This window comes from Aulonocara stuartgranti (assembly GCF_965226115.1).
Source record: "Aulonocara stuartgranti genome assembly, chromosome: 5".
NCBI classification, from domain to species: domain Eukaryota; kingdom Metazoa; phylum Chordata; class Actinopteri; order Cichliformes; family Cichlidae; genus Aulonocara; species Aulonocara stuartgranti.
The window spans coordinates 35,061,433-35,079,819 of record NC_138943.1 but is presented as its reverse complement, the minus strand read 5'-3'; the positions used below and the strand labels follow the sequence as shown (position 1 = coordinate 35,079,819).

General features: G+C 40.7%; 1 protein-coding gene across 4 annotated transcripts in view; it reads right to left on the bottom strand.

Moving 5' to 3' along the window:
• The window catches only part of epha8 (eph receptor A8), a 159,090-nt gene that overhangs the window by 80,613 nt on the left and 60,090 nt on the right, over nt 1–18,387 (bottom strand). For all 4 annotated transcript variants that reach the window (XM_082533556.1, XM_082533557.1, XM_082533558.1 and 1 more), the window contains exons 3-5: nt 2,878–2,931; nt 1,550–1,693; nt 586–735 (exon numbers count right to left, since the gene is read on the bottom strand). In XM_082533556.1, the coding sequence (XP_082389682.1) occupies nt 586–735; nt 1,550–1,693; nt 2,878–2,931 (348 nt within the window). The remainder of the gene's footprint in view (nt 1–585; nt 736–1,549; nt 1,694–2,877; nt 2,932–18,387) is intronic.

Here is an 18,387-nt window from a genome sequence, read left to right as displayed (position 1 = left end):
GTGAGGTGAAGAGGCACTACAGCTTAGTTGTTCCCCCCTCCTTTGTCCTCCTGTTTCCCCTCCCTCTCCCCTCCAGAGAGGAGTTAAACAGTCTATGAGACTGTTCTATGAGACTCAGAAAAGGCTTCAGTATTGCTGAGTAACATTCTGTTTGTATTAGTACAATTAGAACACTGTATTGCATTTATACAATGGTTTCATGAAGCTTGCTAACCCAGCTTGCTAGCGTTAGCTGATAACTAAGTAAATGTCCTAATACTGATTGTTCTGCTTCCAACAGAGTTAGGTATCAATAATAGTGTAGTACCACTATCCTATATCAAATTTGAAGCTGTTGTCAATATCAAATCACATCTGAAAACACTGAGCCAAGTGCTGCTATTTGTTTTCTCTCACAGCTGTGCAGACGCGAGCTCAAAACAGTTTGAGTGACGTGACTGGAAGAGGCTCTGCTGTGGATGTGGATGCTTCCAACTTGTTTTGAACTTGTGTGGAGGTGTGCATGCTAACTTACAATCCAACGTGAGATTTTGCTTTGAAAGCCTGGACTGACATTCACCTGTAGTATTGCTGAGTTACTCGTACCTCTGTGTTGAGTTTGAGTCGTCTGACTCCCAGGTCCACCCCTGTGAAGCTCTCGTCAGCAGCGATGGTGTCAATCTTAATGAACTGGTTCTCCCGTATGGCTGAGCCCACCGCTCTGTCAGACTCGTAGTAGTACAGGTTGAAAGTTTCCTGCAGAACAAATATGGTGTCATAAGTACTGCACACTTGTTCATCATATTACAATATCAGAGGTATGTTGGAACCATATCTCCATGCTTTGCAAAAGCCAAAATACTGATGTAAGGTTCACATAGTCTGTCATTTTCCCTCCCAAAGGTGGCATTTGGAAACACTTTCTACAAATAATGTAGTCTTTTCAGTTCCTCTAAAATTTGTTATTTTCCCTCCCAATGCAAGATGCTATCACCACCACAGTAATTCAAAAATGTTGTTCTTATCTTGTTCTATTACCAGTCCAAAAGTCAAGTTAAGGACTCATGTACATAAACAAGTTTGTCAAGTCTTGCTAGCATTGGAGCACTTTTGTGTTGAGAACTTCTTGTTGATAAATAACTAAGATTTAATAAGTAAAATTTGACTATCAGTGTTTATTTTATTAGCATCATTTTGAGTAAACTTCACAATAGTCCCATTGTTACTTCTGGTTAGCTTCCTAGCTATGGCAAAGCTTTCATAAGTCTATATTTAGGTCATTCAATGAAGTAACAACACAGCCTCAGAGCTGCAGCTGGTTCTCATTTTCTCAGGTTTCGGATGGTCATAATTAGTGTTGTGATGAAAAATGCTTTAATTTTAGCACATAAGACAGACCACCAGATGGCAAATGTTTGATACCATTACTCTGAGTTGACATAATACTCAGAATAATGAGCATACTCAATACAGTGAACACAAGTCACTGTGTGTGCATTTTCTTTGCCAGCTTTAGTCAACAAATGTTGGACTTCACGCCCCCCCCCCTCCCTTCCAGTCTGTCTGTTACCTTGCAGGTGCCCAGTACTCCAGGCATGCTGTTACAGTCTCTCAGGGTGAACTTGACCTCGATGTAGATCCTCCTGGCTCCTTCCCGAGGGATCCAGCCTGTCACCAGCCAATTGTTCTGGCTCGGGCTCATCACGTTACAGACCTAATTCAGAGGAAGATCTGTTGTCATTTCACAGCTTCTATTTGGAACATGTACATAAAAGTCATTTGCCTTAACATTAGTTTAGAATAAAATAAATAAATAAATAAGAATATTTCCACATAAGAATTTTAAATGGGGAATAAAAAATGATTATTTTTATTGCTAGCTCTGGCAGGCAATTTTCTAATTTAATTTGTTAATGTTAATTAATATTTAAGAGCAAATAATTAGTATTTAAGTAAGCAAATTGTTGAAATTTTTCATTTTAATAAGTAAACTCTAAAGTAAAGTGTTTATAAACTACACAAATGTCGCACATATATTTGCATTTCGTTATTCTTTTCTCAATTTGAATTAATTTCATTAGCTGGGACCACGTCCGTCCGGCCCCATTACACCATTCAGGTAAGACTTTCAGAAAAAAACTGTGATGTGAGTTGAACGATGGAGAAAAACAAACAAAAAAACAAAAAATAGTCCCTATATTATTTAAAATATTATTTAACAACATCTAGAAGTCCAGGACTGGTCACTTAACACCAGACCTTTTGATGTAAAACATCTCGGCATCTACAGTTACGGCTGCAACAGTTTGGCTCAAAGTGGCTGTTCCTGCAGTCATGATGGGATTGCTCAGATTTAGCCAGTATATAGAAGTCAACTCAGAAAAAAATAATTCTATCAATATCTTTGTCGAATAAATGATTGTATAAGCTGATTTCTCTTATTGTTCGAGTATAATAGCTTTATCTATGGGAACTGTTTTATAAACAATAAAGTGTCCAACTATGTCAGGACATGGAATATCAGCCCTACTGATATACTTTCCTAGGATTTCATTGGATGTTTTTGTGAGTTAAAGACGATGAATGAAGACAAATACATGTCAAAGTTCCATCTGTCAAAATCATTCAGGTGCAGACTGAAAACTTACAGATAAGTTAAAAATTTTCAACTTTGGTACATAATGAGGAATTGTAATTTTTGCAGTATTAGTAGTGCACCATCTATATAACCTAATAAAATAAAGAACTGATTTATGATTAATTAATTCACACTTTGTGTTTTAAAATCAAACTTAATTTAGATGGAAAAATCCCAGTTTCCCCAGGATCAAGGTAAAGGTCTTATAACAGTTAATCCTAACACACTCAGCCCCACAGTACAATACGAACATTACACACCTGGTATGTGTGGATAGGACTGAAGTACTCGTCCATCTCATTAATGGCATCCCACTGTGGAAAGAGAGAGCACGACAGAGAAGCAAACATTCTCAGGTTAGTCAGACATTCCTGCATTTCTCAGATTCATAGTTTCTATTTCCTATATGATCATGCATTCTTTTGTGATCATTAGTTTTGACATCAAATAAAACATGAGGCGAGTGCCGTCACAGAGGCGGCAGTCAAGCAGCAGATGCGTCATGTGCTGTATATGAATCTCAGAGAATGTGAAGAGCAAGGTCTCAGTTTCCAGATGATTGGTGGTGATTTCAAACCTCATTATCTTGTGCGTGTGTTGGAGTGACAAATGTTTGCCAGTCAGAAAAACCTGACCTTCACATTCTTTTTCTCTGAAAAGCATCTTTTTTCTCGTTTTTAATCTGTTAAACTTAAGATTTTAGATGCTGATTCATTCCACCTGATCGTGCTGGTGCACGATACACACATGCAATCACAAGATCTACATTTCAGCATTGTTGGAATTCACTTTATGGAATTCCGATGGGGAGCATTTCCTTTAATGTAATCCGCCTCATGTACATGCATGTGATCTGATTTACACTGTTTACTGAATACCGTTGGTGGGTAATTATAGCATTACAGGAGGAATAGTAAGTGCAATGCTTTGGTATTTCCAAAAGTGCTTATGTGTGTTACACTTCCTTGCATCTACATTCAGCCTTAGATAGAAAGTCAATCACAGGAAGCCCCTTTCACTCCTTTCCTGTATGGAGGAGGCAGATATACAGTACCTGTCAGCTGAACTCCTAAATTCGTCTATCTACAGATACCCAGAAAATGTTCAGTTTTTATGAAGTACAATAAACAAGAATATTAAGTTCAAAATCATGTATTTAAATGCACCATTGGGCACTGTTCTGCATCTTTCCAAGAAGAGGCCTCTGCCTTACTAAACATACCGCTCAGACTATTTTTGTATTCACAAGCACAACAAATGTAAACGAGGCATTTTAATTAGCATCCATTTGCATTTCATTTCACATGCAGATATGCCTGAAACTGTATAGCTGGTTGACACATAACTGTCAAATCCCACATTTTTAGTCAAATTAGTCAATGTGAGGGTCTAGAATCAGATTTCAGTGTAGGGTGAAAGTCCAATTCACCTGACTTTATGATAATGATGAGTGTACAGGTAAAATACACTTTACAATACTTCATAAGCAGCTAAAGAGAACAGAGACACCCAAAGCACATATATAAGGCATTGGTACACTTTTATTTACAAAGCTATGCTTGGATTGCTGCCTCCTTATATTTGTACTTTGCTCACAAGGACAAATAGTGGTTCTTACTCCTTGCGTTCAAATGATCAGCTGCTGCTGTCTGTTCCCCTTGCCCGCACAGAGCTGGGTAAGAAAGCCTTTGTCCACTCTGCGCCTTTTTCGTGGAATCTGTTACAGAAAGACTGGAAACTGACTGAACTGTTGTCTTTAAATGTTTTTAAAACTAAACTCAAAGGCCTACAGACTGCCTCAATAATGTGTAATTGTTTTGTGTAATTTTAACTTTGTTTGTTCGTATGTATTTGTTTTGAAATGTGCTGCCTCTTGGCCAGGACTCCCTTGAAAAAGAGGTTTTTGATCTCAACGGGACATTCCTGGTTAAATAAAGGCAGTGTTGGGAAGGTTACTTTTAAAATGTATTCCATTACAGAATACAGAATACATGCCCCAAAATGTATCCTGTAACGTATTCCGTTACGTTACTCAATGACAGTAACGTATTCTGAATACTTTGGATTACTTAATATATTATCATGCTTTTTACAACAACGTGAATGTACTATTGCTGTGTGATTTATTACTATTACTGAAGGTCCGCGACTCCGAACTGTAGTAAAGGGACCTCTGACTAATACGGCGAGGTCCCTGTCGGCTCGTAGCCGAAAAATAGCTTTACTTTGTTGTGTGGGTCAACTCTGCTTGCCAGAGACAGAGAGAGGCGTAGAAAGGCTGCTCCAACGGAACTTGTTAATTTCGGAGGAAAACACGAACACGGTGTACAGTCGAGTCTTAACAGCTTACTTACAACTGGGCTCGTCAGGCACTCTTCTTGGCTGCAGTGGTTATTATTATATTTACATGCTTCCAGCTCCCGTTTTTCCTCGATGACAACTCGTACCTTTCCACTCCCCTTTTTCTCCCTCCTCGCGCTCACAGACACATAACGTGTATGGCAGTCCATTCTCCCTGCAACACGGACTACACTGCCCATGATGCTACATTCTTTAGAGCTATGCTTGTAGCATTCTGCCTGTTAGCTTAGCACAACAACAACGAAATGGGCTCTCTCACCCAGGAAACACACAGTCGCAGAGAGAGAGAGAGCGTCGCCCTGTAACCATGGCAACCATAACGCTGCCGCCTGGAACAACAGAACGTAGCTGTCAAACAAACCCAAACAGTCCTGACCCGCGACTATATGAAACAGGGAAGTACCGCAGTGCAATCCATTTATTTCAACAAAGTAACTGTATTCTAAATACCACCTTTTTAAACGGTAACTGTAACGGAATACAGTTACTCATATTTTGTATTTTAAATACGTAACGGCGGTACATGTATTCCGTTACTCCCCAACACTGAATAAAGGTTAAATAAAAATTAAATAAAAAATATAGTCACCTCTGGACATCCATCCTGTAGCTAGCGACAAGTTCATAGTTAGGGTTAGATTTACATTTACCCCCAATATGGAGTTTTTAAATTTTGGCTTACCAAAAGGGAACTCTTATAAAAAGTAGGACTGTAAGACCAATTTAACATTTAGTTACATTTTAAAATTTTACAGGTGGCTGTAGCTCAGGAGGTAGCGCAGGTCATCTACTGATTGGAAGGTTGCTGGATCGATCCCTAGCTCCTCCAGTCTGCATGCCAAGTATCCTTAGGCAAGGTACTAACCCCAAATAAGAGTCTAAATGTGTATGAATGAATTAGGAAGCACTAAGAAGCTTAAAAGACAGTGCTTGTGTGATTGGATATATGTGGCATGTTGTATAGTGTACTCCAGGCGAGTAGAAGAGAGCTATACATGGATCAGCCTGTTCACCATTTAGTCTCTGTATTTTACCATGTATCTAAAATGATAAGATAAGATAAGATAAGATAACCTTTATTAGTCCCACACGTGGGAAATTTGTTTTGTCACAGCAGGAAGTGGACAGTGCAAAAGTTATGATGCAAAAATTAGAATACAATAAGAATAAATACAGTACACAGCTGTACAGAATAGAATAAAATAATATACTATATACAGTAGAATAAAATAGAATAAAAATATACAATAAGATAAAAATAGAATACGAATGCTATATACAACTGAGTAAAAATACAACGATGCCAGAAAGGATTATTGCACTTAGTGTTATTGCACATGTGTGGATGTGTGTGTTTGTTCAGTTAAAGTCTTTGTTGTGGAGTCTGACAGCAGTGGGGAGGAAAGACCTGCGAAATCTCTCCGTCCCACACCGTGGGTGCCGCAGTCTCCCACTAAAGGAGCTGCTCAGTGCTGTCACAGTCTGCTGCATGGGGTGGGAGACGTTGTCCAACAGGGATGACAGCTTAGCCGCCATTCTCCTGTCACTCACCACCTCCACTGGGTCCAGAGGGCATCCTAGAACAGAACTGGCCCTTCGGATCACCCTGTTCAGTCTCTTCCTGTCCCCAGCAGAGATGCTGCCGCCCCAGCAGACCACACCATAAAAGATAGCAGAAGCCACCACAGAGTCATAGAAGGTCTTCAGGAGTGGGCCCTCCACCCCAAACGACCTGAGTCTCCGCAGCAGGTACAGCCTGCTCTGCCCTTTCCTGTAGAGGGCGTCTGAGTTATGAGTCCAGTCCAGTCTGTTGTTCAGATGAACACCAAGGTACCTGTAGCTGTCCACAGCCTCAATGTCCATACCTTGGATGTTCAGTGGTTGCAGTGGAGAATGCTTGTGCCTGCGGAAGTCTACCACCAGCTCCTTGGTTTTACTGGCATTGATCTGGAGGTAGTTCAGCTGGCACCAGTCCACAAAGTCTTGAGTCAGTCCTCTGTACTCCTTGTCGTCCCCATCAGTGATGAGGCCGACTATTGCAGAGTCATCAGAGAACTTCTGCAGGAAGCACTGGGTGGAATTGTGGGAGAAGTCTGCAGTGTAGATGGTGAAGAGGAACGGAGCCAGAACCGTTCCCTGTGGGGCCCCCGTACTGCAGACGACCCTGTCCGACACACAGCCCTGAGTCCTCACATACTGTGGTCGGTCGGTGAGGTAGTCCAGGATCCAGGTAGTGAGGTGATGGTCCACTCCAGAGTTCTCCAGCTTGTCCTTCAGAACCGAGGGAAGAATAGTGTTGAAGGCACTGGAGAAATCAAAGAACATGATTCTCACAGTGCTTCCAGCGGTCTCCAGGTGAGCGAGGGAACGATGTAGGAGGTGAATGACGGCATCATCCGCTCCAATGCCAGGCTGGTAGGCAAACTGAAGTGGGTCCAGTGATGAGCTTGTTAGGCGCCGAAGCTGAGCCAGGACCAACCGCTCCAGGGTCTTCATCAGGTGGGATGTCAGAGCCACCGGCCTGTAGCTGTTGAGGTCCTTGGGGCGTGAAGTCTTTGGCACTGGTACAACACAGGAGGTTTTCCAGAGCTGTGGGACTCTTCCCAACCTCAGGCTCAGGTTGAAGAGGTGCTCCATCACCCCACACAGTTGGTCCGCGCAGGACCTGACGACCCTCGAGCTGATGCCATCTGGGCCCGCTGCCTTCTTGCCATTAATCCTCCTCAGTTCCCTCCTAACCTGGGTGGTTGAGAGAGACAGGCTGGAGCCTTGTGTTGAGTGTGTATTGGATGCTGTTGTTGGGGGTGGGGAGGAGTGAGCAGGGTGCAACCCAACTCTCACTCTGTTGGATCTTAAAAGCTGAATATCCAGGTGCAAACCTGTGTTTCCATGGAGGGAACATAGGCTTGCACTTTCACACCTGTTGAGCATCAACTCATTGTGCTGTGTATTTAAGGGCCAACTGTGGCAGTCGTTCTCTGCCAGTTCATTATGTCCACTCAGTATTTTTATCTGTCTTCTATTTCTTTGCCTGAAGTCTGATCCATATTCATTGGAAAATCAGCCTCAAGGAGTCGAGAGTTCACAGCCAATCACAAGCTTTTGTCGGTCTCACAGATACTCTCTGTGGATTCCTGCCATTCACCTGCCCACTGACTCACCATCGACACTCTGCTGCTCACCTTGGATCTTCCCAGAACCCTGTTCCAAGGACTGTTCTCCTGCACTAACAAGTAAGACCGCAACTTGTCCACTCACTTTATTTTGGCAATTCTCTGACTGAGACCAACTTTATCTAATACTCTCTTTCTCCTTTTCTACAGATACTGCCCCAGTACTCCCTACTGCCTGTCACTGAACTCTCTTCATTTGTAAGTAAGCATTATAAAACTCTCAGTTGTAGTCACAGTCTGCTCTTTGGGTACAAAAAAAGTTCAAATCATGATAGAAAAACGACTCCGGTGATGGCAGTTTCAGTCTTTCTGTGACACAATGACTGATCCGGACATGACTATCTCACAAATCTAAAATAGCCTCCGACTGACGTTTATGGTTCCAAGATGGTGAATACGATTGGGTTCCACTGATGGCCCAGTTTGTGACATGTCAAAGATTATTGCATTATATGTGAACTGTATTAATTGCATGAAATAAATGTTATCATATCATGGAAAAGTCATTTAAGATAAACACATGTGAAGTTCAATTTACATGTAAGCACCTACTACAATCTAGTCTAGACTGAGTAAACTGCTGTATAGAAGGACTTTATATATTCTTCCTACTTATAGTTTTCTCTGTATGTGCAAATCCACTTGCTCAGAAACATCATACACGAAGATGAGAGCGGGTACATATCATCCTTCTCGGCTCCTCTAATAGAAATAAAAGCATCCCCAGACTTTCATTGAGGAAGTGGGGATATTCTGTCAACTGGTTTATTCATGGTAACATGGAGACTCAATTGTGAGATGTCAAAACTTCATGCAAATAACCAGAACTGTAGGGGAATGTGATTTTGAGAGTAGCTTTCTTCCTTTTTCATGCTTTTGTTGAAAAAATATTTTTGCATGTTACATAAAGCAAATAGAGGTCCTTATAAAGGGTGAATTGTTCACAAGGGTGATTTGTATGGAATGAAATGGGTAATTTTATAAATAAGAAATCAATTTAATTGTAACTTTTATGTGAGATCTGCCATTTACCACTATTCAAACTGATGATTAACTATGTAAACTCCCCATGGCATAGATATCCATAATAACTACCATTGAAAAACACAAACAATATCAAAGACAGAAAACGATCTTCTAAACTAAAGGAACAATTGGTGCCATAAAGCAGTATGTCAGCAGTAGACACTACTGCTGACATACTGCTTTATGGAACATTACTTAACGAATGAACACCACATTTGCAAAAGATATTTTGCAGCTTTTCTCGCCCCAAGACAGCTGGGATTGGCTCCAGCCCCCCCACGACCCTGAAAAGGATAAGTGGCAGAGAATGGATGGATGGATGTTGCAGCTTTGATGAAGATGTTGTACAGCTCTTTCTAACATCTATCTACCCTTGCTATGATGGCAGAATGGAGAAAACTCCCCTCCATGGCCGACTGCAGTGACGATACCCTCTGAAGAGACAAGTGGACCCACTTTATCCCACCAAATGCACAATTACACATTATTACAGAGCCACTGTCATTATAACAGAACCAGGTCACTAGCGTTCAGTGATGGTGTGACTGCTAATGGTATGATACATTTTTAAGTGTACAGGGCTGTGCTCTCTGCTCTTATTCAGATGAATACTGAAAAATGCAACCCTGAATGGACAGCACGTCACAGTACAAATAGATAATAATCGAAAGCGTACTGCAAAAGCAACCCAAGAGTTTCTCAAGGCAATGAGAAAGGAGATTCTTCAATGGCCAAGTCGGTCACCTGAACTGAACCCAATGAGGCATGCTTTTTAGTTTACTGAAGAGAAAACAGAAGGGAGAGAGACCCACAAACAAGCTGCAGCCAAAGGTGGCTGCAGTTAAGGCCTGGCAAAGCATCTCAAGGGAGGATACACAGCGTTTGGTGTCCATGGTTCAACACTTCAAGCAGTCATTACTCAAAACAATTCTTTAAGTTGTGATGTCAGTTTTTCCACTTACTTTTGTGTCTCTGAAAATGTGACACTATGTATTTCCAAAACAGTTATTGACATACTATACAGTTTAAAATCCACTCAATCTGTACAGAAGCAATAAAAAACAAAACAACAACAAAATGTGATTGTCCATTTGCTTACGGCCCTGACTATATGTTGACCAACTGGCACCCATATTTCCTACACTACTTCCTGGGTAAAAATCATACCAGTTCACACTGTAATTGCACACGACACTTTGAGACAAATTTTGAGTGTAGCTGTCAAACTCAGCAGCTATTGCAAGCTTCTTTGTTTTGCTAACAAATATATACTTTTTAATCTTTGTGCCACGTCAGCATCAACAGGAAGTATTTACTTGTCATTTGTTATCCTGACCCTAACCTGTGAAACCTTTTGCATACAATGTGACTATCAAAGAATTTTAACTAAACTATGTGAGAAATATTTGTATAATTCCAGGAGAGAAAGATTTTTAAATCTTTATTTTGTTGCGAACTTTGAAAGTGTTTTATTACATGGTGACCACTGACATTAATGTTCACTCAGGTAACGCTTCTAAATAACTACTCAAACAATGACTTCCCCCTTCACCAAGAGAATAGAAACTCTTCCCATGAGCTGTTACATCAGAGGTAAAGTTGATACGTTTGAATCGTCACCACGATGTCACAGAAACTCAGGACTGATCATTCCTGAGTATCACAAGCTTGAGTGAAGCCAATTTGTATGCGTGTTTGAATTAAGTAATGCATGTGTGTTTAACCCCCGGGTTATCCATGATCCTCCTGGGCTGAGAATCCTTGCGCAAGTGGCGAAGTAATTGAAAGGGAAATCGTTGACCCCAGGAAGCTTGGGGCCGACCCCCAGCTGAACTCAACCTCGGATAAGACGTCTGGGTTTTCCGTAGAAGCCCTTCAACTTCTTTCCTCATCCTGAACTCAATCTGTGCCCTCCCTCCTTTCCCCAGATTCCTCAACACATGCCCCCCCCCACCACCACTAGATAATTAAGATGTAGAAAGCCTCAACCAACCTCACCCTTCCCTGCCATCCTCATCCTCTCATCTTTATCAGTTAAATTGAAACTGTCCTTGAACTTGTAAAGACCCCAGCTAATTAGCGGGGTGTATACCTCTCTACCTCCCTCATTATTCCTGTCTTGCCATCACTGTGCTCTCAACCTTTTTTTTGGTTCCACTTTTCTTGGGAAATCTCAGAGTTTAGCTCCTGGTAATTTTCTTCTAGCGTGAAAAATCACAGCAGCTGACGGCAGACTGTCAGGAGGTTGGGAGCGGTTCGGCAAGCAGGGAGGGAACAAGATTGAACCAGATTGCTTGTACTTTAGTTTGGAGAATAATGGAAATCTTTGCAGCTATTCCTCAGCAAACAGACAGGGAAAAGAAGAAGTGAAAGATTCAGCAGGGCATGTTTATCTTTCTGAGAGCACGATAAGGGAGTTTTCTATCACCCCAACAACAGAAATGCAGTGCTTCACAAAGCGGCCAGCTGACAGTGTGGTGTAGGTGCGCGTGGCATTGTGTGTGTCAGACAGAGTGAGAACGAGTGTGAAGTACAACAGAGACACAAAATGCAGCAGAGAACAAAATTAATTGGCTGTAAATCACACATCTGTTTCCTGCCTTTCAGATCATCAGATCTCTCATCAGGAGGAAGCAAATGTGACAGACGGAGAGTAAAAAGCCACTCGTATTTTCTGAGGTTTTAGGTCAAAGTACTTCTGGACTGCAGCATGTATCAAAATGACAAATGTGGCAAAATTCCTCTCCAATATAGTTTGCTTAATTTTAGAAATCCAGACAATGTACACCGGAAATATTTAAAGTGCCATGCCACGGTTTGACTGGATTTTCTTAAAGCACATTTTTTAAACCACATCAAAATAAACATGACCATCCTCCACATCGATAACTGGGGTTAAAAGGCAAAACTGCTCAGGTTTGTTCAAGTGATAAAGATTTTAAAAAACTATTTCTCTCATCTGCGGAAAGACAAATTTCCATTTTCTGAACCAAATTTTCAGTGTCCTGAACCCATTTATTAAATAAGTCACTTTTTAGATAAGCCTTGAACAAGTTTCACCTGTTAAGACACTGAAATATTTAATGTTTTTATAGAACTTTAAACACATTCTCACTCATTCAAAACATTTTTTTCCTTGAGTTTTATTCACTTGAGTTCATAGTGGTAATCACACTTAGTGCCAATGATTCAATGAAAGCCAGGTCAGCACTGGCTGAAGGGGTGGAGATTAATAATTGCAATTGTAAGAGGCTGAAGAAAGAAAGACAGTTCTTTGAGATGAAACTGAGCTACTGCAGTAGAACATGTTTTTATTCATGGTTTGACAGCCTGTTACTTTAAGGTCTGTGAACTTTATCTAATGGGTTAAAGCTTTGCCAAAAGAGTAGCCGATTCAATAAATTAGCTCGGTGGTGGTGACGATTTGATCCAGAGAATATAAGTTGGCACTGCAACAAATCAGAAAAAGTGTAAGTTAACTGAGGAATGAATCTGCAAATCCATAGAGGTGCAGGGAGGACATGTGTGGGAGGAGGAAAATGGTCTAAAGTTTTTCATGAGTAGAGATTTGGACATTAATCTCATTTTTATGGCGAAAAAAGAACTAAATACAAACAGCGTCCAGGACAGAAAGAACTGTGTTGTCTGCGTGTTGGACTGTAGCCTCAGGTTTATACTGTTAACTGGTAACTATGAGACAATGTGTTTGATATCATTTAATGGAATAACAATAAAGAAATGTAACCGCCAGTGCAAGTAATTACTTTTTCTGGTGAGTAATGTGTTGTATTATTAAGAGAAAAGTAATGAGTAATGTGTAATCCATTACTCTTCTTGAGTAACTATACCAACACTGATAAACAGTTTGATACAACAGTAAACAGAAGCGATAAGGCAGAGTGCTTGATAAACCACCGACTGTCTGTACCTCAGTCCACCGATCTCCAAAGCATGCCCTGAAAGGACAGATAACATGACTGATATATCACTTCTTCATTAGGAAAAATAACAAGCAAAGACAAAGTGATAAAAAAAATCCAGGCTGGTGATAACTTCTCCTTATTTATTGCTAATTGTGTTTCCAATCAGGATGTCATGGGGTCACGCAGTCAAACAGCTCAGCCTCTGCTAACTCTGCGGCAATTATTTCTTCCCTGATCCACATTCTTTGATTTATCCAATTCTTTACACTCCCTTTCTCTCTTTAATCTCAATTTCTTTTGTTTGTCTCCGTCCATTTACTGTTTCCAAAGAAGCTGCCATCTGAGTGGCCGGGAGATCAGAGAAGCTGTTGTTAAGCAGAATAAAAGCGTTTGTTAAAGCAGTCGTTTCTAAGCTGCCGTCTACACCTTGCGGGTTTATTCTCACAGAAGTTGGACGTCCTGTACCATGAAATCTATATCAGTCTATTCATAATGTGTGATATGAAAGAGAATGGATGCTGAAAAAGATAACAGAGAGAATCAAAGGCTGACTCACAGATATGTAGAGAGGAAAGGAGTTGAAAGGAGGGGTTAATGTGTGCTCATGACTGTAGCATAAACACACATGCTGTCGCAGGGAGTCTGCTGTGCTGATGAATAATACGTCCTGCTCAGTTTCCACATCTCATACAAGTTTCCAACCAAGTATGCTCCAGGCTTCAGACCACACAAGCAAACAAAGTGTTGTTGAACTGATCGACGTCTTAATGAAAAATAAAAAGAAGACTGAGGCAAAAATGACACAAGTTCTGTTTCTCACTGTAACCTATCAGTATGTCCCCTCTTTTTGTCCTTATTTGTATTTTCCTCCAAGCACCCATGCTTATTTACATAGACCTCCATCCATGTGGTTACAATGAAATAACCTCAGATGCCCTGTTCACCCTTATATTCCATTTGTAGTTTTGACTAATCCTGTAAAATCTGCAAAAACATAATCAAAATAAACAGTAATAGCAAAGCATGAACACCTTGATTGACACTAATGTGGCAGCTGTTACAATGAATTGAATTAATTTTTAATGTAGGTGGGTGGCTGAACTGGATTTTTCCCCATTATATGAAACAGACAATTTAGCTAAAAAGCAGAAAATCTAACGGAACTTTATTAACTAGGAAATTGCTGCAGTTCCCCTTAGTTTGCATGAATGTCTGCAAACTCTCCCGATTCACTCACCAAGCTGTAGTGCAATGTGAACCATGAACACAGAGCATCTGCCTTCAGAGTAAAAGTTGTGGCTTCATCTTTTACACTGGTCTCCATTTCAAATTTGTGTCACACTTTTTGCGGTTGGAAGGGAGAGGAATGAAGGTCTGCAGCAGCAAGACAGAACGTGTGTGAATGAGAGAGAGAGACAGGTATAACAGTGAGGAGCAAGGAGCAGAGCTAATAAAGGCTGATGAGTTCAAATGTGCACAAGAGAAGTGAAGAAGAGAGTGCAGAGAGGTGGAGAGGGAGGAGTTTCAGGGGGGATTTGTGACAGCATGGACAAGTTAAGAAATGAGTACATCAGAGGAACAGCACAGGTTTGGAGACAAAGTTAGAGAAGCAAAGGCAAGATGGTTTGGACATGTGCAGAGACGAGATTGTGGATATTATTGGACAAAGGATGTTGAATGTTGCAGGAAAAGAGAAAGACAAAGGACGTTTTTCTGAAAAATGTCATGACAGACGACATGCAAGCACCCTCCTCTGGTGTGACAGATGAGGGTGTGTAAAGGCAGATGACCTGCTAAGAGAAAGAGTTCAATACGACTTGGAGAGTAGTTGGAAAGTGTTTACAGGCAAGTTGGTGTTTTACATCCAACCTTTTGGCAGTCGCTGTAATCAGCTTTTTTTGGCAGCACCATACAGTTGTGGTCAGAAGGTTACATACAATTTGGGGCTTTAATCATTTCTTGAAACTGTTCTTTTTCCCCGGGGGACTGATTGTACAGCATACATCTTAAATCACTTTAGAAAACAAGAATCAGGGGCACACGTTTTCATTTACTTTGGATTTTCTCTAATCCACACAGGGTCAAAAGTATAGATTCATAAATTATAGATTCATAAATCTGTTTAGTAATGAGGGAACATTTGGGCATTAAGAAGGGAGCCAGCAGCAACAAATATAATGTGTACAATTAGCAGTACGAGCTGTGTAACTAATGAAGATCCTGTGATGCAACTGCTGGAAATAGTGAGCAGCAGTACTCTGGCAGTTGTGCCTGTGAGCCGTGACTGTTCAGAAGTGTCATATATATGTCTGCATGACAGTTATTAACTGTGTTCAATATTTAGACAATGTGTTAGCTTGTTCCATTTTTACTGCAAAAGTTGGATAATGGAACAATGTGTTGCTTTGCTGTACTAAACTGGATTGCACATCTTTACTGGCTACTAAAATCCACAGATTATTGCCATGCCCTGTGTAAAATACTAACACACTATCTGTCAGACTTCTGCACTTAACGGCCAGACTATACTAATAATATTTTACCCCACTCCACAACCTGCATTAAAGCAGACACAAGTTTTTAGAAGAGAAATGAAAAAAAAAGAAAAGACAAAGGAGACACAGCTGATGAATGGTGTCTTCCTTGAGAGATCTAATTTCAGATTAGTATATTTGATGGAGCTGTGGACAGCCAAAGAATGGCAGAGGGAGGGGAAACAAAAAGAGACGCTGAAGACTAAGAATAAGTGGAGTCTGCTGGCTGGCTAATACTGTGTGTGTATGCGTGTGTGTGAGCATGTATGTGTATGTGGAAGCTCATTGGTGGCATTTCCAGGCTTAATGCTGGGCTCTATGTGAAGTAACAGGTCTGAATATTAACTCAGTGGAAATATCAGGTTCTGCCCCGCACCTTTCTGCTTCTCATACTATCAGCCACACAACCATAACAGACTTAATAACTCCTGTGTGCGCATCTATGTGTGTGCGTGTGTGTGGGTGTGGGTGTCTGTGGGCTCTTTGACAGCGATAACCTTTCTGGAATAGGAGTGTTAATTGCACTGGTCTGGGATCAGGGGAAATGGTCTAATTGCTATTAATATCTATTCTGAGATGCAATTTTTACCAGATTCTGTGCGCAGCTGTGTGCAAAAATATTCAAACAAACGTGAATTTGTTATACAATCGTTTTTCCAAAGAATGTATGAAAAAAGTATCTACAGTGGCAGCGTCCACGGCAGAGGTCCACAGCAGTGTCAGCTTATGGTCTCAGTTCACTACTGCAGCCAGCAGGAGAACAGTTCCATCTTTGATGATATCCGTTTCACAAAGTGCTTTTGCATATTTGTCACACCTAAATGATTCAGATCAGACAAATTTTAATATTAGACAAAAATACCCCGAGTTCAGTTTTATATGCCACACCCAGGCCTGGCCTAGTTACTGCCAGACCTGTTGTATTAAAAAATCTCTTAAACGGAACCTGTCTGTGTAATTAGATTGACCCTTCGCCCCACAAGTGCATCAGCCCTCTGGGCAAATGCCGGGAATGCCAGATTGCCAGACCAGCCACGCCCGGAGATGTATCTGGATTTGTCTGTGCATACATTTTCATGTTTCTCATCCTTCCAAACTCATTTATTGTTTGTTCTATACAAACAAGAAATAAATGTTAATAAAGCAAAATTAATTTTCAAGCCAGCTGACCAGGAGCAAAACACTGTGTGAGAATAATGTTTTGGCAAACAGCGCCTGGGTAATAAGGGGAACTTATGAGCTAGACAGGCCTCCAATAAGTGGATAAATACATTAGATTTTAGAATGAGCAACTATTAGTTTTTGTTAGTATTAAAATTATTATCATTTTCTCAAAAAGCCTTTTTTTTAAAGCTAAAGGTAAATCACATTTATTACTAATGAACTTAGAAAAAGAATATCACAGTGAACAAATTCTTAAATAAAACAGAGCAGTTATATTAGCTCCTTTTCATCCTTTCTATGCTAACGAGAGAAGAATCCAACATGTGTTTGTGAGAAGAATGTTTTATATGTTCTGTTTTCCAGGTCAGAGGGTAACGCTAACCCTAACACATTTTAGAGAAAGACTAAATAGAATATTTTTATCTGAATAGTTTTTGTTGTGTATCAGTTAGAATTATTATTTAATGGCAACATGTGAGAGAAAATCAAACAGGGTTAGGGATAGGGTTCTGGTTCTGGTCAGGGTCATCAATGATGACAACTTCGATATCACAGGGTCAATCACAGGCTAAAAGAGCAGCTACTGGTTTACTTTTTCTCAAGTGAAAATTGAGATAATACAGTACAGAAAATCCATATTTGTGTAGCTTGTCAGAGAGTGAGTTTCACTGGAACAGTCAAGATGATTTCTTCCAACAGTTAGCATTTTTAAAGCTATCAAAAATGCCTCATACATGTTCAGAAACTGCTGAAGGACTTGAAAAACCATTGCAACATACATGACCAGTCGAAAGCTTTAGAACACCCCAATTTTTCATTTTTTTCACTGAAAATCATGCAGTTTAATGCCTGATTGCACTCTGAAATTAAAGCATAGTACAAATAAGTAACTGGAGTTAAAAAAGAAATCATGAAATCAATTTATAGACCAAAATGTATTTTAAACATCTGACTCATCAAAGGTAATCTGATGGGCTTGAACCCATATTTGGGTCATTATCTTGCTGTAGGATGAACCCCTGACAAACTAGACGCACATACCAGAGGGTACTGCATGGTGCTGCAAAACGCTGAGGTAGCCGTTTTGGTTCAGAGTGCCTCACTCTGCACAAGTCACCGAGCCTGGATCCAGCAAAACAGCCCCAGACAATCACACTTCCTGATGGTGATGATGCCACACACTGTGGAACCATCCTTTCGCCAACTCGACGCCTTATAACGATCCTGTGTGATGAACCGAAGATTTAAAAGTTTGATTCATCTGTCCATGATACCATCTTCCAGTCTTCAGTAGTCCAATCGCAGTGTTTCATGGCCCAGGCAAGCCTCTTTGTCTTACTCTGACGTCTGGCCTTCTTGCTGCAACTCATCCTGTCAAACCTGCAGCTCGAAGTCTTCTTTTCACAGTTGAAACTGAGACTTGCTACTACGACCACTATTAAGCTGTGCTTGAAGCTGTTGTCCTGTCGCCTATCACGCAAGCTGTTAACTCTCAGAAACTTGTCCTCTGATTCAGTTGTGGCTTTGGGTCTGCCAGATCTTCCTGTCAGAGCTTGTTTCTGAATGCCTTTTGATGATGAAGGAAACTG